At 44.6% G+C, this 22,158-nt stretch overlaps 1 protein-coding gene across 2 annotated transcripts in view; it reads left to right on the forward strand.

Annotated features, from left to right (window-relative positions):
* The window catches only part of ZFYVE26 (zinc finger FYVE-type containing 26), a 63,118-nt gene extending 42,505 nt beyond the window's left edge, over positions 1–20,613 (forward strand). For both annotated transcript variants that reach the window (XM_045565224.1, XM_045565232.1), the window contains exons 31-42: positions 42–178; positions 1,134–1,354; positions 4,414–4,561; positions 4,801–5,010; positions 5,505–5,726; positions 10,709–10,906; positions 11,603–11,802; positions 12,644–12,785; positions 13,453–13,512; positions 14,708–14,890; positions 16,143–16,187; positions 18,524–20,613. In XM_045565224.1, the coding sequence (XP_045421180.1) occupies positions 42–178; positions 1,134–1,354; positions 4,414–4,561; positions 4,801–5,010; positions 5,505–5,726; positions 10,709–10,906; positions 11,603–11,802; positions 12,644–12,785; positions 13,453–13,512; positions 14,708–14,890; positions 16,143–16,187; positions 18,524–18,727 (1,970 nt within the window). In that variant the 3' untranslated portion in view covers positions 18,728–20,613. The remainder of the gene's footprint in view (positions 1–41; positions 179–1,133; positions 1,355–4,413; positions 4,562–4,800; positions 5,011–5,504; positions 5,727–10,708; positions 10,907–11,602; positions 11,803–12,643; positions 12,786–13,452; positions 13,513–14,707; positions 14,891–16,142; positions 16,188–18,523) is intronic.
* Positions 20,614–22,158: the final 1,545 nt, after the last annotated feature.

A 22,158-nucleotide genomic window follows, 5' to 3' on the forward strand; every position in this document is an offset into this window, starting at 1 on the left:
CCAGCCAGTGACTAACACATGAATGGCAATTCTCTTCTCAGTGCCAGATGGCTCCCAGAGTGAAAGCCCTCCTTACTCTTTTGTGGTGAGAGTCCCCAAAGCAGATGAAGTGGAATGGATTTTGGATCTGAAAGAGGATGAAAATGAACTAGTGCGGAGCGAATTTTACTATGAGCAGGTAATAGCAATAAAATGTAATGGTCATTTAAGTTTCTTATGATGTGTAGTAGGATGGCAGGAAATATGGAGGTAGGTGAACACAGCCTGGCCTGCACTTGTTTACAGTGCAATAATGTGGGAGCTAAGACAAGTAAATCGGTATGGCAGAAAATGAGGACCATCTTGGGGAGTGTACAAGAGGAGACCAGGAGAGGCTTCGTGGAAGAGGTAGCATTTAAGATGAGCCTTGGAAGAGTAGTAGGAGTGTGACAAGCAGGAATTTGGGGGCTGTGAGGAGAGTGAGGATACAGGAAAGACAAAGAGTACAAAACTAAAACGTCTGAGCAAAGATACAGTGTCAAAAATTGCAGGACTTGATTGGAGAACTGGAGGTTGTTTAATTTGGAAGGAACATAGAGTCAATAGAGTTAATAGAGAAGTAATAAAAGATACGATTGAAAAGAATTATTTATGTATAAGGCTTTGAATTCTACAGTAAGGAATGTCTATTTGGTAGGTGTCAGGGAGCCATGAAAGGTTTCTGAGTATGCCTTAGGAATATTAGTTTGGCAGCAGGATATCCATGCTTGAAGCAGAAGCTCCTCCAGGTGGTGAGACAAGAGAGGTGAACATTATAGTCCAAGCTAGCAATAAGGAGGCCTTGCACTAGTGGGACAGTAGACCACAAAAAGGAAGGGACCTGTGGACGTTTCAAGAAGGTAGGTCACATGTGGACACAGCACCTTCATCCAGTAAGATGACAAAACCTAGCAGCCAAGGCTTTAGCAGTGCTGCTTAGAACATCTGAAATTGGTTTAGTTCCACTTCTGCTTTGCTGTGGAATTTGGCACCTTCCTCCAGTGTTTTTTAACCTTTTGAAAGGGGAAGAATTGTTTCTGCCATCCAGCTGCATTTGAAGAATGCCCTGGTCCCTGGACTTAGAGTGTATCTTGCCCTTCTTCCACCCCGGCCAGGCCCCCAGCGCCTCCTTGTGCATTGCCATTCTGAATCTGCACCGGGACAGCACTGCCTGTGGTCACCAGTTGATTGAGCACTGCTGCAGGCTGTCCAAGGGCCTCACCAACCCAGAGGTGGACGCAGGGTTGCTCACAGACATCATGAAGCAGCTGCTCTTCAGCGCCAAGATGATGTTCGTCAAGGCTGGCAGGAGCCAGGACTTGGCTCTTTGTGACAGGTATATGGAAATGTCTCTCTATTCTTTTCTGTGGTGGCAATTTCTCTCCAGCCTCTTTTTCTGACCCCAGTATGATTTCTTATCTCACCATCCTCTGATAAGACATGCTGAGATACTTTGCATCTCAGTTTGATGCTGATGAAGTACTGTTACCAGATCCCAAGCATTCTTCCTCACCCACCTGGACAGCCTGTGTCCTTTTCTTTTTCAGAGTGGATCCTCAAAGCAGAGTTTTCTCTAGCTACACTCAGTCAGAAAGTAAAGACTTCGACTGGTTAATTTGTAATTAAAATTAATTTAGGGAAGCACCTTTTGACTACGTAGAACTTTCTGGCTTTTAAAGAAAATGTGTCGTCCCTGAATGACCAGTGATTAGCCTTGAACAAAACTCTGCCCCAATCTGGACCAAATTCAGACTGTGACCTCAGCAAGTTCTGGATAATAGATCTATAAAAGCAATCTGGGGATTGGTCTATCCCTGTGTCAAAGGTAGGAACTGTCATAAAGTAGAAGTGTCTATGGAAAAGGTGTGATTAGACCTCCCTCAGGTTCCTGCACAACCTGCTTTGACTCCATTTATTAACTTGACAATGAAAACTCCCAACTCCCTGCTTATCCACCCAGATGCATGACTCATGATGAGTGTTCCCAGCACTCAGTCCTAACCAGATTTGGGAGCAGGGAGAATAATTTTCTTTGGAGTGTAAATGCCTCCCTCAGACACTTGCTCCGAGTACTCACCTACAAACTCACCCAGCCAAAATGGAGCACAGGAATCCCAGCTTCACTACTTCCTAGTAACCTTGGACAAGTCTGCTAACTCCTCTGGGCCTCAGTTTCCCCTTTATGAAATGGTGGTGATAATACTTATCTCATAGGTCTGTTATGAGGATAAAATGAGATCACCCATGTGAAGAATTGAGCCTGGTACATACTGTGTACTCCAAAAATGTTAGTAAATTTTATTATTTTTCTTAACAAAAGCTAGAAGGTTGAAAAGAGCAGAAGGAGGTAAGAAAGAAAGGAGAAGGAAGTGAAAAGGAGCTAATTTTACTCTTTTATATCAAGAGGCAAATAGCTTCTACATCATTTTTCAAGTGGATAAATGAAAAAATAGATATATGTTAAGTGAAGTTTTCTAAATAACCATGAAAAAAATCTACAAAAGTCACAGGAAAGGACAGGAGGGAAAAAACAGAAACCTCTCTATGTAGCAAAAGGTAGAAAACAAACATGAAAAAAGATTTAAGGCAAAAATTTTAAATTCCAAATATATATCAAATATCAGAAATGTAAATAAGAAAAGAAAAAGATACTCAGATTGAAGGGAAAACAAATTTAACATCAAGTCCTGTACGTCCTTGGAAATCTAATGTAGATGGAGGAAATATCCACTTTAGCCTGAGGACGGCAGAAATTAAGGAACTGTCACTTCAGTAGGATTCTCACCCACCCCAACGTACCCTGTGCTTCTTTGACAGTTTACAGCAGTGGTTTCAAATGACACATTCTTTCTCCCCCACCCTGCATTCAGATATACTCACTATAGGGAATGGTCCCCTTTGCTGATGAGAATACATTGATCTCTCACGTGTGTTGCTGTGTAAATCAGTTTAAAGCTCCTGGTTTGCAGAAGTTTTTTTTTTCCCCCTATTTTTAGCTCATACCCCTTTCTGATAGACAAACAAATAAATAAATACAGGTTTAAAAACAAAACTCAAACTACCTATTTCAAATGTTTTCACTTTCTAAATGTATAAATATATCATCGTACCGATGCTTTTATACACTATACGTTCCCCTACCCCATCCCTACTAGGTTATGAGTCACTGATGTACAGAATCCCTTTCCAGGGAAACTGGTGAACAAGTCAGGATCCGCAGAGTTTTTTGCTGGAGTTATGAGACAAGATTCAGGAACCTTGGGTGTAGGCTTGTTTCAGGCAGCACTAGATAGAATGATTCAGCCCTCTGGCCTCTCTGTCTTTACAAGGTTTTTACAAGCATCTGGTATCAGGAGTAAGAAGGCAATCCTAGTAGGATACAATGAGGGCCCATCCTTAGCCCAGGGAGAAGATGTCAAGTCTAGAATCTGAGTGAAGGGTCAGGATGCTCCTGCCCAGCAGTGCCTCCAAGGAATGGTAGTGATATGCTCTCTGAACTAACCAGGAGTGCTAACTAACTAACCAACCAGGATACTGAATCTATGCTCCCTTCATAAGGGAGAGTTCCAAAGGACCAAAGAGCAAATGGATAACTTGTAAGGTCCCAACATTCAATGTAAAAGCCTTGCCTCAAATAGAAGCCCTGAGTGTCACTACTCCAAACATTTAATATCTAACATTTAATGGCTGCCAAAAAAGTTCCATGTACTATCCAAAGCCCTTTTACTTGGGTTATTTCATTTTATCCCTAAAACTCTATTACTATAGTCACATGTCACTTAATAACAGGCATACATTCAGAGAAATGCATCATTAGTTGATTGTGTTGTGTGAACATCACAGAGTATACTTACACAAATCTAGATGGTATAGCCTATTACTCCAAGGCTACAAACCTGTATAGCATGTTACTGTACCGAATACTGTAGGCAATTGTAACACAGTGGTAAGTATTTGTGTATCTAAAGATATCTCTTAATCTGTTATGGAATTAGTAAAAAAAGAAAGAATTTAAAAAAAAGAAAAAAAACCTATCTAAACATAGAAAAGGTACAGTAAAAATATAGTGTTATAATCTTCTGGGACCACTGTTGTGTATGCTGTCAGTTGTTAACAGAAATGTCATTATGTAGTACATGACTATCCATTTTACAGATGAGTAAATTCAGGCAGAGAAATGTTAACTAACTTGCCCCAGGTCATAGAGCTACTAGGTAATGGAGCTGAGATTCAAAGAGTATGACTCCAGAGCCTCACTCGCAGTGTCTATGCTATGCCTCTCTCAACTCTCATTATCATGTTTCACATTGAAAATGGAATAGAAAACCTTTAAGCAACAACTATTCTTCATAAGACCCTGGGAAGCCTCACTGCCTTGCCCCTTTCCCCCCGTAGCTACATCAGCAAGGTGGATGTACTGAATATTTTAGTTGCTGCTGCCTATCGCCACGTGCCGTCTCTGGATCAGCTCTTGCAGCCAGCTGCGGTAACCAGGCTAAGGAACCAGCTTTTGGAAGCTGAGTACTACCAACTGGGCGTTGAGGTGAGGCAAAAACAAAGCTTACTTCCACCCCACTGTAACGAGTTAGCTTTGCTTCATCTTGCAAACAGGTATTGCCAACTCTTAGTTGTCCTGACCATGGGAAGCATCTAGGGCATGACCAGTTTGCCAGGGTGTGGGGAGCGGTGAGGTGGTTGGTAGCTTGGGGATAGAATAGGTCTTTGGGACTTTCAAGCCTGGGTGTAGCTACCTCTCACTGAAAGGAGCAATATTTCCTCCAGGTCTCCACAAAGACTGGGCTTGATACTACTGGGGCGTGGCATGCCTGGGGCATGGCCTGCCTCAAAGCTGGGAACCTCTCTGCAGCTCGGGAGAAGTTCAGTCGCTGTCTGAAACCCCCGTTTGACCTCAATCAGCTGAGTCATGGCTCAAGGCTGGTACAGGACGTGGTTGAGTACCTGGAGTCCACAGCAAGGCCCCTCGTATCCTTGGTAAGACCAAAGCAGGCTGAATGCCCAGCTCAGGGAGGGAGGCCCAGGAACAGTAATGACCTGGGGAAAGGATCAGCTTAAATTCAACTGAAGATGTCAGTCCTGGCTCAGAGCCTTCCGGTTTATATTCTGTTTTTTTCCATTACATATAGTTAGATAAATAACCGTATATGGTTACATAAGTAATAGAGCAAATTTTTTTTAAAAAGGAAACTATAGAAAACTATTTTTAAAAAGATAAAAATCACATAACCCCATACCCAGACTAATTAGTATTAAGATTTTGGAGAATTTTCTGTTATGTTTTTGAATGAAATTGGAAGTATGCCATATTTTAATATATAGAATTTTCAATCCTGCCTGCTTTTCTACCCTTAAAACTGTATTGTGTGCATTTTTCCACGTTGATATTCTTTGAAAGCAATATTTTTAGTGACTGCCAAAAACTTACGGAGCTCTGTTTTTCTCTCTCTCACTCTGTCCTTTCCTGTCAGCAAGATGACGATTACTTTGCCACCTTGAGGGAACTGGAAGCTACCCTTCGGACCAAGAGCCTCCTCTCTCTAGAGGTGATTCCTGAAGGGAAGGTCATGAACAACACCTACTACCAAGAATGCCTCTTCTACCTGCACAACTATAGCACCAATCTGGCCATCATCAGTTTCTACATGCGGCACAGCTGCCTGCGGGAAGCCCTGCTGCACCTCCTCAACAAGGTGAGACACGGCCAACACGCCAACACAGCTCACCTAGCTCGGGCCAGTTGGCTTTAAGAGGGGTGATGACGCCCCCTTATGGTTAACCCAGTGTTGAGCTGTGACATCATCTCTGGCAGAGTCAGGTCAAAATGGAAGACTGTCTACACAACCATTATTGGATGAGTGTGCCACAGGTCTTAGCCTGGATCCCAGATCACCATCCTGACTGACAGTGGCAAATTTCATCCCTTCTCCCAAAACATGTAGCAGAATTGAATAGTAGTTAAGAGCATGGTCTCTGGAAGAGATGCTTAGTGTGAGTCTTGCGTGACCTTGGGCATATTGCTTAGCTCTCTCTGTTTCCGCATGCCTGCCCACCTGGCCTGGGATGGTGTCCAGCTTCTGGCCCACCTGCTGGCCCACTCAGAGTTGTTACCACAAGGGCTGGGAAACATCCATGGCACCAATCCTACATTTGGGCCCAAAATATATGTTGAAAGGAGAATGTGCTCTACTTTTTTCCTCTCATATCCTCTGCCCCCTCCCACCAGAGGCATTATTTCTTTGGAGCTACTAATAAACAAGCAATATTCCACTTCACCATGACCCTTTGACATTCCTTTTTTTTTTTTTTTTTTTTTTGAGACAGAGTCTCGCTTTGTTGCCCGGGCTAGAGTGAGTGCCGTGGCGTCAGCCTAGCTCACAGCAACCTCAAACTTCTGGGCTGAAGCGATCCTACTGCCTCACCCTCCCGGGTAGCTGGGACTACAGGCATGTGCCACCATGCCTGGCTAATTTTTTCTATATATATATTTTAGTTGGCCAGATAATTTGTTTCTACTTTTTTAGTAGAGACAGGGTCTCACTCTTGCTCAGGCTGGTCTCGAACTCCTGACCTTGAGCGATCCACCCGCCTCGGCCTCCCAGAGTGCTAGGATTACAGGCGTGAGCCACCACGCCCGGCCTGACATTCCTTTTTGATTTTCATTTTTGAAACTTCTATTTATTTATGTGTTTATTTATTTATTTATTTATTAATGAATGAATGAATGAATGAATGAATGAGATGGGACTCAGGCTGGCCTTGAACTCCTGTACTCAAGCAGTCTTCCTGCCTCAGCCTATCTATTAATAGCAGGTATGGCCGGGCACGGTGGCTCACACCTGTAATCCTAGCACTCTGGGAGGCCTAGGCCGGTGGATCGTTTGAGCTCAGGAGTTCGAAACCAGCCTGAACAAGAGCGAGACCCCGTCTCTACTAAAAATAGAAAGAAATTAGCTGGACAACTAAAAATATAGAAAAAATTAGCCGGGCATGGTGGCGCATGCCTGTAGTCCCAGCTACTTGGGAGGCTGAGGCAGAGGGATTCCTTGAGTTTGAGGTTGCTGTGAGCTGGGCTAACACCACAGCACTCTAGCCAGGGTGACAGAGTGGGACTCTGCCTCAAAAAAAAAAAAAAATAGCAGGTAGGACTACAGGTATGCACCACCGCACCCGACTGTGTTCCTTTTTTTTTCTGAATGGTCTAATATGTACCAAATTTCATAGAAAATTAAAGGAGCTCAAAGCAAACTTTAATTTCATTCTGTCACCCTAAATCAAAATGGCATCCAATGAAAGTTTACAGATAGACATATTTTCTAGAATTGCTCCAAGTGAAATCAGCAGTTTGCAGAATCGTGGTGACCATTATCCCTACAGGACAGTTAGGGAGGTGTTTTCACCACTGCTTAGCTACTGCCTGTGTTTTAGCTACTAACCAGGTCTCAAGAATAATATGGAAGTCATCTTATTTGGAGTTTAATGCTAACTTTTTTCCTCTTCCTCAGTTTCCAAATGAGTTAGAGGTAGAGACTGGACATCCCCCAGGTCTGTTTTCTCTGACAGCTGTAATCCAGAGAGTTAAGCTGCTTACTTAATTAGCTTGGCATAAGCTGGTGACCCCATTGCCCTTGCTTTATATTTGTCACAACCAGGAAAGAAGCCTTCTTTTTATCTCCTGAAATCAGTTATTTTTGAACTGAAATATCTTGCGTTTATTCTCAAGCATATAGGGATAGCAGAAAAAAAAATTGTTAAAATTACACCTGAAGGCCTAGAGCGTAGAAGTTGTTCTGTTTCTAGCACTTTCCCTTTGCTCTTCTGCCCACACTGCCCCCAGAGTGAGCTTTCTAAAACATAAATACATTGAGTTTATTCCGCTCCCTAAAAGAATGTCAGTGGATCCCCACAGCCACAGGGTGGAGTCCAGATTCCTTAGCAGACTACAAGACCCAACAGGATCAGGCCTCTTGTTTCTCCAATTTATTTTCTATCTGTACCCTACATTCCAGACTCATCAAATTACTTAAATTTTCCTGATTGTACCATGCACTGTCATATCTCCACGAGTCTTTATATGCTGTTCCCTCTACCTAGAATGCCCTGTCCCTCCTTGTTTCCTTGGAAAGCTCCTGTTTATTCTTTCAGTGTCCTTTCAGACCCTCTCTGTTGAGCATTCACAGACTATTCAAGCAGCATTAACCACCTCTTCCTCTGCACCACCATTGTGCTTGTTATTACATTTGTCCCAATGGTCTGCAACTATTTGTTTATAATTGAGTCTTCATACCTGGACCAAGAAGACCTGTATTTTACTTATGTGTATTCAGGCACCCGGCCTAGTACCAGTTGTTGATCAATGAGTGGATAGATGAATGGATGAAATGGAAGTTCTTAAGGTACTTTTCTTCTGAGGAATTCCATCCTTTCTACAGAGCTAATGGCCCTGCTTCTTAAAGTCTGGCCTGCAACTTTTAGATTGGGTCTGATTTTCCCAGTTAGGAATGGCCTGAATCAGAAAAGGAGCCCTAACCTTCACCCACTATGGATGTTCTCAAAGCCCAGATCCTCTCTGCTTCTAAACAGCTCATGGCAAGTGCCACTGTGCCAGCGTGTTATACCACCATGAGTTTATAGCCATCCTTTACTCTCCATCGGTTACTCCTAACCTAAAGTCAAATGCCTAAATGACTTCTCTTTCTTTTCATTTGCTATGGAATGGGAGTTTATGAGTCAGGATCTCTGAACCACAGGTGCGTTTCAGAAGCAGGGAGGTTAATATGAATGTACACTTTCCTGAGGAGTCAGTCCATAATGTTTATTGTTGCCTCATTCATCTAAGAAATATTTACTAAATAGTCAAGGACTAGGGGCACTAGAGATACAGCAGTGGAAAAAAAAAAAAAACAGACAAATCTGCCCTTATAAAATTTACATTATAGTAGGGAAAGAGACAATAAACATGGGACATATACAGTGTGGATGATGAATAAGAAGAAAAATAAAGCAGAGGAAGAGGGAGGTTGCTTGTGCAATCTTAGATTGCGTGCCTAGGGAAGGTGACATCTGAGTAAGGAGCTGAAGGACATGAGGAGGGAGTCATGTGGATCTATGGGGGAAGCACAGTCCAGGCAGAGGGACTAACAAGGGCAGAGGCCAGGGTGACTAGAGCAGAGTCAGCAGGGTAGCAGTAGGTAAGGTCAAAAAGGTAACAGGCCCAATCATGTAGACATTGTGAGGAATGAGAAAGGAAACCACTGGAAGATTGTAGGCAGAGAAGTAACATGATCCGGCTGATGTTTTAACAGAATCACTCAGTTTGATGTGTTGGCATTGGATAGAAGAGACAGTGTGGTACGCTGTAGACCTGGGGGGAGGCTATTGTAGTAATCCAGGCACATGGCTTGGGCCAGCATGGGCCAGTGGAGGTGGTGAGAAGTGGTCAGAGTCTTTGTCTATTGTGATGGTCAAGCCAATAGGATTTGCTGGCGAATTTGATGTAGGGGGTGTGAGGAAAAGGATAACTCTATGGTTTGGGTCCTAAATAACTAGAAGAATGGAGTTGCCATCTGAGAAAGGGAAGACTGAGGAAACAGCAGGTTTCAAGAAGCAATCAAGTGTGTAGTTCCAGATGTGTTAAGTTTGTTAGATACCCAAAAAGACATGTTAAATAGGCAATTTGATATAAGTTGGATATATAGTTCTAGAGTTCAGGGGGAATGAACAGTCTGGAGATATGATTTAGGCACTATCAGCAAATAGCCAGCCATGAGACTGGATAAAATCACCAAAAGAGCAAGTATAGATGGAAAAGAGAACAGGTTCCTCCTGAGCCCTGGGGAGATTGGAAATCAGCAGGCAAAGATGTAGAAAGAAAACCTGAAGAGGATGAGAAATCCTGGAGGCCAAATAAGGAAAGTTTTTCTCAATGAAAAATAAAAATTTAAATTAAAAATCAAGAGGTGGTTTTTCAAGGAGGAAGAAGCCATCATCTATATCAAAAGCTGCTGAGGCAGTGCATAGTGGCTCACACCTGTAATCCTATCACTCTGGGAGGCCGAGGCGAGAGGATTGCTTGAAGCCAAGAATTCAAGATGAGCCTTAGCAAGAGTGAAACCCCATCTCTACAAAAAATAGAAAAAATTAGCTAGGCATGGTGATGTGCACCTATAGTCTCAGGTACTCGAGAGGCTGGGACAGGAGAATCGCTTGAGCCCAGGAGTTTGAGGTTGCTGTGAGCTAAGCTGACGCCACTGCATTCTTGCCCAGGCAACAGAGCAAGACTCTGTCTCAAAAAAAAAAAAATGCTGCTGCTAAGAACCAAGAATTAACTGTTAGGTTTCAGAGTTTAGTGGTCATTGGTGACGTAGGGGGTAGTTTCAATGGCGTTATGGCCGCAGAAGCTAGATTAGAGTATGTTCAAGAGAAAAATCACAGGAGGGAAATTGGAGACAATGAGTATAGATGACTCCATCAAGGAGCTTTTCTGTAAAAGGAAGGAGAGAAGTGAAGCAGTCACTAAAGTGAGATTCTCAAAGGTATCTGTGACATACAAGGTTAAGAAGCACTACTAGGGGAGGATGCTGAAGGTACATAAGTAGGAAAATTCAGAGTGGATCCCAGACAGTGCCAGAACCCAGGCTCAAGACTTCTGACTTCTCACCTTGCCCTGCTCCAGGAGAGTCCTCCAGAAGTCTTCATAGAAGGCATTTTCCAGCCAAGCTATAAAAGCGGGAAGCTACACGCTTTGGAAAACTTGCTAGAATCTATTGATTCAACCTTGGAGAGCTGGGGAAAGTACTTGATTGCTGCCTGCCAACATTTACAGAAGAAGAACTACTACCACATTCTGTATGAGCTGCAGCAGTTTATGAAGGTAATAGGGCCCCTTCCTGCCCTCTACCTCTGTCGCTGATGCCCATGCAGGGGAAGTTAATTGGGAACAAGACTGCCATTGGGTCCCTGGCCTTGCTGTTTGACTAACCCTAGAGCAAATCTATGTTGCTGTCTACCGTCATTAAATAATGTTAGGATTTGCATCCTAAATTTAGAGGCAAATTTTAATCTTGTTAGTAATAGCATTCTTCAGAATGCAATGAATGTAAAGGTAAAAAAAGAAGTATGTGGTAGTTTGAAGATAAGTGTGAGGCATGAATGCAGAATTCATAAGGAACGATAGAAAGGCAAGTGTGGTTTTAGAGAAAATACATGAAGGGAGAAGGAACAAATTCCTCCCAGTCTATCTGAAGATTGGCAATACTAAATTACAGAGAAATTGAATTATTCAATGCCAGAGTAAGAGTGAAGCCAATTGGAATGGAGAGTCAGAAGTATTTTTTTGTTAGATCTCCCCAGCAGTGGAATAATGTCCTACCCAAGAACTCCACCAGTCAGTGCACTTTAGGATCTCTTGGACCTAGGAATGATGGACACAAAATAGCAGTTCAGCTGGCAGTGGCTGTGGGTGCTGGCAGACAGGCTTCATGGGTGGAAATCAGATCAGCATTCTCATCACAGCCCACCTCCAATATCCCTTATCTCCTTTGACCTGAACTTTCACTTTCCCTTCTAGGACCAAGTCCGGGCGGCCATGACATGCATTCGGTTCTTCAGTCACAAAGCAAAGTCATATACAGAACTGGGAGAGAAGCTGTCATGGCTGCTCAAGGCCAAGGACCACCTGAAGATCTACCTCCAAGAAAATTCTCGCAGCTCTGGAAGGAAGAAAACTACCTTCTTCCGAAAAAAGATGACTGCAGCTGATGTGTCAAGGTAGCTCCAGGCTCAGGGGACCATTGGTGCAGGGCAGAAAGGCTGGAACTGAGTGTGTCTTGGTGATAAAGCTGCTCTTGCCCAATCCCTGAACCCTTAAAAAAACCTCTAAAAGGAGTCATCCCTGGATGACAGTGTCTAATACCAGCCTAGAAAACCTACAGAGGAGCATATAGGGGATGTGGGGAGTGGAGGGAGGATTAATATCACAGGCTACCATCAGACTAAACTCCAAACCTCTTACAACAGGCAAAAAAGGTCCTGCATGTTCTGCTCCCTCCCAAGGTCTCCATCTTTATCTCCTGCTACTCTCTTCTTCCTCACTGTCAATCACTGGCCTCCCAGGGTTCCTCAACACACCAAGTCCTTTCTTCCTCTCAGCTTTATACTTACCAGTCCCTCTGCTTAGACCACAACATCTAACATCAATTCTCCACCACTACCGTTTATTGCCTTCATAGACTTAATCATTAAATATTTTATTTTTCTGTGTGCTATACATCTCTCTTCTAGCCTATAAACTCAGTGAGGGCAGAGTTCATGTCTCTCTTGGCCTCTGTTGTTGTACCTAGCACATAGGTGCTCAGGAAATGCTTGTTGATTCAATGACTGGACCTTACCCAATTCCATAGTGCACCTTAACTATTATGAGTCTATGCGTGGCACTAGACCACCCATTTTTGTCTTGGCATAACTGCTTAGAGGGTACTTGGCAGTCTCTGCGTCATTTCTTTTGCCTTTTCCATTGCCATCTTATTCTGACTGCCCAGTCACCTGGCCCTAGTCACCTCACTCCTGAGGCCCCTCATGAGGCTGGACTGTGTGTGCTCTGTCACCATAGGCACATGAACACACTTCAGCTGCAGATGGAGGTGACCAGGTTCTTACATCGGTGTGAAAGTGCTGGGACCTCTCAGATCACCACTTTGCCTCTGCCAACCCTGTTTGGAAATAACCACATGAAAATGGATGTTGCCTGCAAGGTATGTGCAGTGTTTCAGACCCCTAGCAAACTGTTCTCATTTTTCAGAACACTTGCCACAATTGTAATTGTCTAGTTATTATTTCAGGTGTTTGATGGCTGCCTCTCCACTAGAATGTGAGCCACAGAAGGCTGGGGCCCAAGTCCATTTTGTTCATTCTTATATCCCTAGCGCCTGGCACTTAGTAGGGTCTCAACAAATAATTGTGACTAATTGAATAAATGAGGGCCATCATTCTTTTTTTTTTTTTTTTTTTGAGACAGAGTCTCACTTTGTTGCCCAGGCTAGAGTGCTGTGGCGTCAGCCTAGCTCACAGCAACCACAAACTCCTGGGCTCAAGCAATCCTACTGCCTCAGCCTCCCAAGTAGCTGGGACTACAGGCATGTGCCACCATGCCCGGCTAATTTTTTCTATATATATTTTAGTTGTCCATATAATTTCTTTCTATTCTTTTTTTTTTTTTTTTAAGTAGAGACGGAGGTCTCGCTCTTGCTCAGACTGGTCTGAGCAAGAACTCCTGAGCCCAAACGATCCACCTGCCTCAGCCTCCCAGAGTGCTAGGATTACAGGCGTGAGCCACCACGCCCGGCCTGGGCTATCATTCTTGATTGAAGGGCTACTGTAGTAATTATTGCTTCTTTAATCACATTTCCCTCTCCTTTTCAGGTCATGCTGGGAGGGAAAAATGTAGAAGATGGTTTTGGAATTGCCTTCCGTGTTCTGCAGGTATGACTTGAGTTACTCCAGATTATACCAAGGGCAAGCAGCACCTGACTACAAACCCGTGAGAGATTATTCTTCAGAAAATTTTTATCCCAAAAAAAGTAGATTTACATGTACCAGGACTGAAATCAAGGAGGTAGCTATTACAGAGCTGGGTCAAATTCAGTACTTCAGGCCACTTTGCCAAAAGCTGAGTTACCAATGAAAAATTCATCAAAAGCTTTCAAATAAATACCTGAAGCCAGGTCTAGGACAGTTCCCCACAGCTGTTTGCCTGCAGAACCACTGCTTGTCCTTGCAAGGAAGTGTGGCTGGAAGGGGTAGCCAGGCCTTTGCACTGGCCACAGGGACTGCCCCTCCCCTCCATCCTCTGTCTGCACAGGAGCTGGCTCTTTTCTGTTGTTTGTGTTGAAAGGACACAGGTGCAGCTGTGGCACTGGCGTAGGGGCTAGAGCAGAGCACTGAAACTACAGGGGAGAGTCCCTCCAGATCCCCCCACCACCACACAGCTTCCTGCAGGTGCCCCAGGAGCTGACTGAGGACCATCACTATTCAGGGTAGGCAGGACACTGTGCACATTGTGCATGTCTCAAGGATCAATGGCTTCAGAAACGATCAGTCAGGTGTCTTTCTTCCCATCCATTTGCAGTGTTGGACAAAGCTCTCCACACGCAGATACCCCTGGTGGGCAGGCAGAGGGGCAGCTCCACCTAGGCCTTGTGGCAAAAGAGTTATCCTAGACCAGGTTTAAGGTGTTTAGCTGGCAGTTTTAAGCAAATCAATCTTTTGGTGAATTGGTCTGTTCTGAACACTTAGGCATCTCTTAACAGAGCACCACGGTGTCCAGGGCAGAAAATACCAGCCCCTCACACCTATTCCCCAGGAGAAAGGTGACTCATTAGAGAGAAAATGAACCAGTCTTGGAAATTTCGTAAGAATTTTTCAGAAAGTGCCACAGCAGCAAGTGATATTACCATTTTTAGATACTAAGGCTACAATTTTTTTTGGATGCTTCCTAAATGTCTGCCTAACTCCAAAAAGGAACTTATGCTTATTTTGTGTTTGTTATATTCATGTTTTCTATTGTAACTATAGTCCATGTGGGTTATGTGTACTGAGCATAGTGGGAGCTTTTCAGATGTCACCTCCCTTCCGCTATTGCTGTCCCCTAAGCCCATCATCCTGTGCCTTGTTCTAGGACTTCCAGCTGGATGCTGCCACAACCTACTGCAGAGCTGCCCGGCAGTTGGTGGAGAAGGGGAAATACAGTGAGATCCGACAACTGCTCAAGTGTGTCAGTGAGTCAGGCGTGGCAGCCAAAAGTGACGGGGACACCATCCTCCTCAACTGCCTGGAAGCGTTCAAGAGAATTCCACCCCAGGTGCGCGCCCTCCCACATCTCTGGGCTCTCCATCTATTTCAGGTCTTCGTATCTCCCTCTTCATTTTTCTGTTCCCCATAATATGCCTGAACCTCTACAAGATCCCTTTATCTTTCTGACCCCTTTGCAATAATGGCCTCAATCTAATCGAACTTCCCTGTAAAGAAAATTTATAGTGATGACCTCTAGCCCCAGAAGGTGTCCCTCGACCTCCCGTTGTCTAATATTGTTTGCACCTAGAAGTGTTATGGACCAATGGAGTTGAGCTTCTCCCTGTGATTCTGGAGGAGGCTAGGGTGAGCCAGCAGGTGGCCTTTGAAGAATATTGCCTGCAAAATTGTACCCCTGTGGCTTCTTTGTAGGTGGACAGAACCACACCCATTTGTGAAGGCCAAGGACAGGCAGGCCTCTTGGGAGCTATTCCTTCTCTCCAAATTCCCAAGCTTAGTGTTATGGTTAGATTTCCTTTTTTGCTCTTATAGCGGGAGTTGAATTTAAAAAGAAGAGTCAGCTGGGCATGGTGGTGCACACCTGTAGTCCCAGCTACTCAGGAGGCTGAGGCAGGAGGATCACTTGAGCCCAGGAGTTCTAGGTGATAGTGCGCTGTGCCGATTGAGTGTCCACACTAAGTTTGGCATTGATATGGTGACCTCCTGGGAGCAGGGCAGCACCAGACTGCTTAAGGAGGGGTGAACCAGCCCAGGTCAGAAATGGAGCAGGTCAAAATTCACAAGCTTGTTCAGTAGTGGGATTGTGCCTGTGAATAGCCACTGCACTCCAACCTGGGCAATGTAGCGAGACCCCGTCTCTTTTTTAATCTTTTTTTTTTTTTTTTTTTTTTTTTGAGACAGAGTCTCACTTTGTTGCCCAGGCTAGAGTGCTGTGGCATCAGCCTAGCTCATAGCAACCTCAAACTCCTGGGCTCAAACAATCCTTCTGCCTCAGCCTCCCGAGTAGCTGGGACTACAGGCATGCGCCACCATGCCCGGCTAATTTTTTCTATATATTTTTAGTTGTCCAGCTAATTTCTTTCTATTTTTAGTAGAGGCAGGGTCTTGCTCTTGCTCAGGCTGGTCTCAAACTCCTGAGCTCAAACAATCCTCCCACCTCGGCTTCTCAGAGTGCTAGGAGAGACCTTATCTCTTAAAAAAAAAAAAGTCAGGCAGGCATCCCCATCCTGAAGTCAGAGTGGCTGGGCTGAGACTGTGTTGGGTTCTCCCTCTCACAACTGCTATGTTTCTGTTCTGCTCAGGAACTTGAGGGTCTGATCCAGGCAATACACAATGACGACAACAAGGTGAGCAGAATTGTCTCTAAACCCTTGGGGGTGCTAATGAACAGCACCTCAGGCTTGGCTTGTCACCTTTATCCCTTGTTTCCCACAATAGTTCCCATACAACCTTGTATCTCAGTTTCTTTGCTGCCCAGAAGTGGAGCTGGGACCTGGATGGGGTGTAGAAGGGAGGGAATAGGTGAACATCACTTTCCCAATTCTTTGTCCCCAAGAAAAATGTGTCCTAGGCTGCTCTTGAATCTCCACTGTATACTGCAGCCTTCTCTCAGCCCTAGGAAATCCCTCACTTCCATCTTTAGGTTGACTGAATGAGGTTGCTACAGTAAGCAGGTATTTCTTTATCCTGGAGGGAAAAAGGTACAGTGAGGAAAAGCCTCACCCAACCCTTTGACCAACAACGTCCACTAGTGTCTCATTCTCCTTGATTGGGAGGAGCTCTTCCCTGTTTGGGAAATTGGTGCCAGCCAGAATAAAACTATTCCCAGCTGTCCCCATTTGTGGTTAACCATTGGATGAATCCTCCTACCATCTGCAGGAAGGCCCCCAGGCCAGGGAAAGGCAGGAGAAACCCGGGCCGGTCTGAGCTGTGCTGGCCATCAGCAGAGGAAGGATCTGGCAGCTGAGTCCCTGTGATGAAAACTAATGTCAGGCAAATAGCTTCTTACCTTCTCCCTGGGGCAATACTGCTAATTCCCAGTCTGAATTTACTGAGTGTCTTTAAGTCACAGGGTTAAAGAGAACACGTTCTAAACATTTCTTCATTTATTTTTGCAACATCTTGGAAAGGATGAAATTCTAATATTTTGCAATGTGGAAAATTAACTTCCTGGAATCAGAATGAGAGCCTAACAGCCAGGACAGACGCCCAGATCTCCTGCTTCCCAGACTGTGGTTCTTTTTCAAGCCTTCACTGAACCTCTCACTGAGCAGGACAGAGGGTCTATCCTTGGAAAAGACATGCACTAAAATCTAGATAGCCCTTATTACTTTTTCAGGTCTTTTTCTCTCAACAGCGGCACTAATGTACTTAAGTGATCTCAGGTTACAAGATCTTGCCAAAAACCAGCTTCATTCAGCTTATATCCCAGACTCTCTGGCAAAATGCCCTTCTTCTCCTGATAGGAATTTTGCCTGCCAGCTTGTGATATGTATGTAGCATACGTAGGTGCTAAATGGAGCTGAAGGCTTGGGGAGAGCTCACATGTTAGGGGCCGCAAGCAGACACCCAGGCAGCAGGAGTTGATCACTTTAGTGACCTCAGAACATGCCAGACATCTTCTAGCTGCAGGAGATTATCTGTAATTGAGCTTATACAGGAAAGAAGGACTTTACTGTCCAAGAACAAAAAAAGTGGAGCCTCAACATGTGAAGCAAAAAGAGTCCCCTCCACTAACTAGGAGGGACTATTGTGTCAGAAAGGCAGCTGCTGGTAGAAGCTCTGTGGCAGCTCATGAGGGCCTCACTGTTTACCAGCCCAGAACGCTGGCTGACCAGGGACTGCTGGTGAGACCAGGGCCAGGGAAGGAAGGATTTCTCCCCTTCCCCAAGCTGGGAATTCGTGAGATGGAGAGCCTGGGAGAGACACACACACGTGCACATACTGTGAAACTGAGTTGCCTCTGATCCAAACAAGAGAAGTCAAGTCAGGACTGAGGTTAAACCTTAATTAGACCTTTTCTAATTGTGTATATGTGTTTTCCTCTCCAAATTTCCTGTTAAAAAATTTTTAATTCAGCAGGCTGGAAACAGAAAGACAGAGAAGGGGGATCTGTGTGTCCATCATAGGGGGGAGGTATGAGGGTTTATTCATTCATTCATTCATGTAATGTATATTTATAGAATGTCTACTACGTGCCTGGCCCTGTGCTAGGTACCAGGAATACAAGGAGTAGAAAAAGCAGACACTATTCCTGTCCTCATAGAACTTAAAATCTAGTCAAGGAGACAGACGTCAATCAATCAATCACCCAGATAACTATAAAATCACAGCTTGTGGGCAGTGGCAATGCTGGCTCTGAAGGCAGGAGGAAGCTAGAGAGCTTGGGGCAGTGAGGAAGTGCCTCGGCGGGAGAGGGCAGAGTCCAGCCGCCCTGCCTTGTTTTTTAAATTCTTAGCTTATTAGTAATAACTTTTTATACTATTTAAAAAAACACATTGTAATACCTTATGTTCAGAATATTTAAAGAGTTGTTATTATGTAATACCATAAAAAGCAAGAACCCAGTTATTAATTTGGTAGGTGAGAAAGGGTATCTGTCTGCCTGGGCTTTCTGATGCAGTCTGTGCATTTGGTTCGTCCGTGATGGTTCCTTTTCCACTGTCTTGTATCTGACTGCCAGGTTCGGGCCTACCTGACGTGTTGCAAACTGCGTTCTGCCTACCTGATTGCCGTGAAGCAAGAACACTCTCGGGCCACGGCCCTCGTCCAGCAGGTGCAGCAGGCCGCCAAGAGCAGTGGGGATGCAGTTGTACAAGACATCTGTGCCCAGTGGCTTCTGACAAGCCACCCCCGGGGTGCCCATGGCTCAGGCTCCAGAAAGTGACCCTGGGAGCGGGGCCTGGGAAATGTGGCCTGAGAACTGTGGCAACAGCAGTGATGGTGGTGCCCTTCGCCTCTTTCCTCCTGTGGAGTGGGACTTCTCTGGCTCTGCCCCAGGTCGGAAAGAGCTGGATTGGACCCTGCTTGCCTCCTCCGGCAAGGACAGGACCTTTCACACAAGTGCCATGTTTCTGTAAAATTGTGGAATCTGTGTGTGTCTGTGTGTTCGTCTGGAGATGGCCAGTTCTTTCTACCTCAGAGTGAGTGAGTGTGTGTACACACACATGCACACACGTGCATGCTCCTGTGCACTGACGTTTACACCCAAGCATTTCTGAACAAATGAAACTCTCCTCCGTTGAAAAGAGGCACTTTACTTTAGACTCCTGCCACTCTGGAAACCTTCCCTGCGTTTTGGTTCTTGACCCGGGTCCTCCTGTTTGTACACAGTCCCCTCCATGTGGGCATGCTGTAGTAGCTCCTCTCAACTAGAGGGGTTTTACAGAAAATTATAGAGCAACACCAAAAGGATCGCCTCTTTTCCGTTCCCGAAATTCAGAGGTGGCTTTGAGGCAAGTGCTACCTGTGGAATAAAACTGTTTTCCAGGTGTCTACTCTCCCAAGCACAAGGAGTCAACACATGTCTTTGGAAGGTAGTTTGAACAGAAGTGTTTTCAGGTGCTGGCATCCGAAAGCTGTGGGTGCGCATACCTGCGATCGGGTCTGGGATGCTGACGCGTAGGCAGGAGCGTCCCCATCACATTGTGAGAAAGGCAAACCATCCAAAAGCAGTACGGGGCGGGGTTGCTCACAAGCACAGAGCTGGCTCTCATGAATGTCCCTACTGCAGAGTTGGTGGGTAAGAGCATGTGCCTCCCTCTTTAAGACTCTGGGAAGAGATATGGTAGCCAGGATCGTAGGACTGAATGTCTAGACTTTACCTATTTGAGTGGCAGTCCTGTTTGTGCCCCTTGAATTGGTTAGGAAACTACTTCCTCTTCTCTCCTGCTTCCTTTCAGTCCCTTCAGGACCACAGGATGGATATGCAGACACCGGGGGCCATTGATAAGTCAGTGCATTTCTTTTCTCTGTCTTAACAGAAGGAGTCAGGAGTAGGCTGCAGAGTTGGGCCTATGGACAAGAGTCAGAACAAGGGGACAAGGAATAAGTCATGTCCAGTTGGTGGAAAAGTAAGTGAAGTGCTTTTTAATATGCACTGGCTTGTCTTCCCACCGAGATGTAACAATGTTTGGGAAAGGGTCTGTTATACTCAGTGACTTGGATTTGCAAAGAAGAAGCCTACAGAAAAGCTCTGCAGCTCTGAGCCTGTTGCTCTCACCTGTTGCTGAGTCAAACAGAAACTAGAAGCTAAAGTCAGTGTCTGGTGCTTAGAAACCCTGTAGATTTCCTTCTGTACCAAGTTTCTTAATAGTAAAATAAACAACTCTTTTGGACGTCTGTCAGATTAAAAGTTTGGTCCTGTTAGAGAGGAAAAAGACTGTAAGGAAAATACTAGATCCCTTTGGGCTGAAGTTAGCTTTTCCTTCCTTGAGTCATAGGACGCATCCATCCCCCAGGAAATGTCATTCCTTGGCATCTGCTTGGCCTTCTGAGTCTGTCCTTTTTGCACTGAGCATAAGCACTTTATACTAATGGGTCACAAATCTTAATTAGAGATGTTAAGACCAGATTTTCCTGGCTTTTTCCTCTAACTAATTGAAGTATCAAATAGGCAACCATTGGCTAGACTGACATAAGATGAGGCTAAAGGCCTTTGAGCATCACACTGTGGTCTCCAGCAAAAAACACCACCACCGAAACAACATCCATGTCTAGGGGTGGAATGTTTTACTACAAGCAAGCCACAATAAAGTGTCAATCTGACAAGTTTCTTGGCTTCATGACTCCTTTGTGCTATCTTGCTCCTACCCTTCCCATCCTTTTTCCTTGTGTAGAGAAAAGGTGGGTGGGAAAGATCATATGGCCTTCAACTCTTAACCTTTCTCTAAATAATGCCCATAATGACTGGATGACTCTTTGATTAGCATTTATCTCAAGTTTCCTGTGTGTTAAAAACTATTGGTACTCCCTCTACCACCAGAAATCCCTTTTTCTTTTTTGCATCAGTTGGAGGGAGGTGGAGATAAGTAATAATTCATAAGGTATGAAAGGTAAGTGAAAAGTCCCTCCCATCCCTGTCCCCCCAACCCAGTCCCCTCCCAGAGGCCACCAATGTTACCAGTTTCTAGTATATACTTCCAGAGCTACTTTTTGCATAAGCAAGCATGAATAACTAAAGTATTCATGGTGAAGATATACCATAATTATTTAACCAGTTTCTACTCATGAACATTTTAGGTCGTTGCCATCTTTTGCCACTACAGATTATGCTGCAGTGAATTATCTTGTCCAGAATTGCTGGGTCAGAGGGTAAGTACATTTGGTAAATATTGACAAGTACCTTCCAAAGAGGTGGTAGCAATTAACTCTTTCACCACCAATGTAGAGAATGCCTCCCCACACCCTTGCCCCAACAGTTTTCAGAGTTCTTAGACCTTTGCCAGTCTGATGGGTGAAAAATGGAAAATTTTTTCTTTTCAGACAAAGTCTCACTCTGTCACCTCGGGTAGAACGCAGTGATTGGTGTCATTGTAGCTCACTGAAACCTCAAATCCCTGGACTCAAGCGATCTTCCCGCCTCAGCCTCCCAAGTAGCTGGAACTACAGGCATGCGCCACTATGCCCGGCTAATTTTTTTTTTTTTTGTCCCCCATAGAGACAGGGTCTCGCTATTGCCCAAACTGGTTTCGAACTCCTGGCCTCAAGTAAGCTTCCCACCTCAGCCTCCCAGAGTACTAGGATTACAGGCATGAGCTACCGCGCCTGGCCTCTGAAACTTTTTAAAAAGCTGTTTGTCATTTTTGAAACTCTCTATGTCTTCTCAGTATCAACCAAATGGTGAATCTGAAACTGGATGAGGGGTCTTTGGGGAAAGCAAAACTCAAACTTAGCTTAAACTGTTTTCTTGCCACCCTCTTAGGACATATATGTTTGCAGTATGACACTTGAGCCACGGTCAGTGGCATCGCTGCCATTATCTTTTTTCCCCAGAAACATGATCTGATCCGTTTTCTCATTTAAAAAAAAAAACTACAAACAAACACAACAAACAATGATGAAAGTAGACCTGAAAATCACCTGACATGAACATAGCACAAAGATGTGTCCCAACAGAGAAAACTGGAACACCATAATCTAAATCTAGGTTAGGTGACCTCTAACAATGTTTAGAAACCTGAGACACTCCAAGGTTACCAGATATCTTTGGCTGGAGCTTACGCAAAGTAGATCAAAGGCTATTAGACTCTTTTAAGACCCAAGCAACTAAATATCAATAGTCACAGTAACCTTAGAAGAAATGACTCCACAGTGACA

Source organism: Lemur catta, chromosome 1, assembly GCF_020740605.2.
Source record: "Lemur catta isolate mLemCat1 chromosome 1, mLemCat1.pri, whole genome shotgun sequence".
In the NCBI taxonomy this organism is placed as follows: domain Eukaryota; kingdom Metazoa; phylum Chordata; class Mammalia; order Primates; family Lemuridae; genus Lemur; species Lemur catta.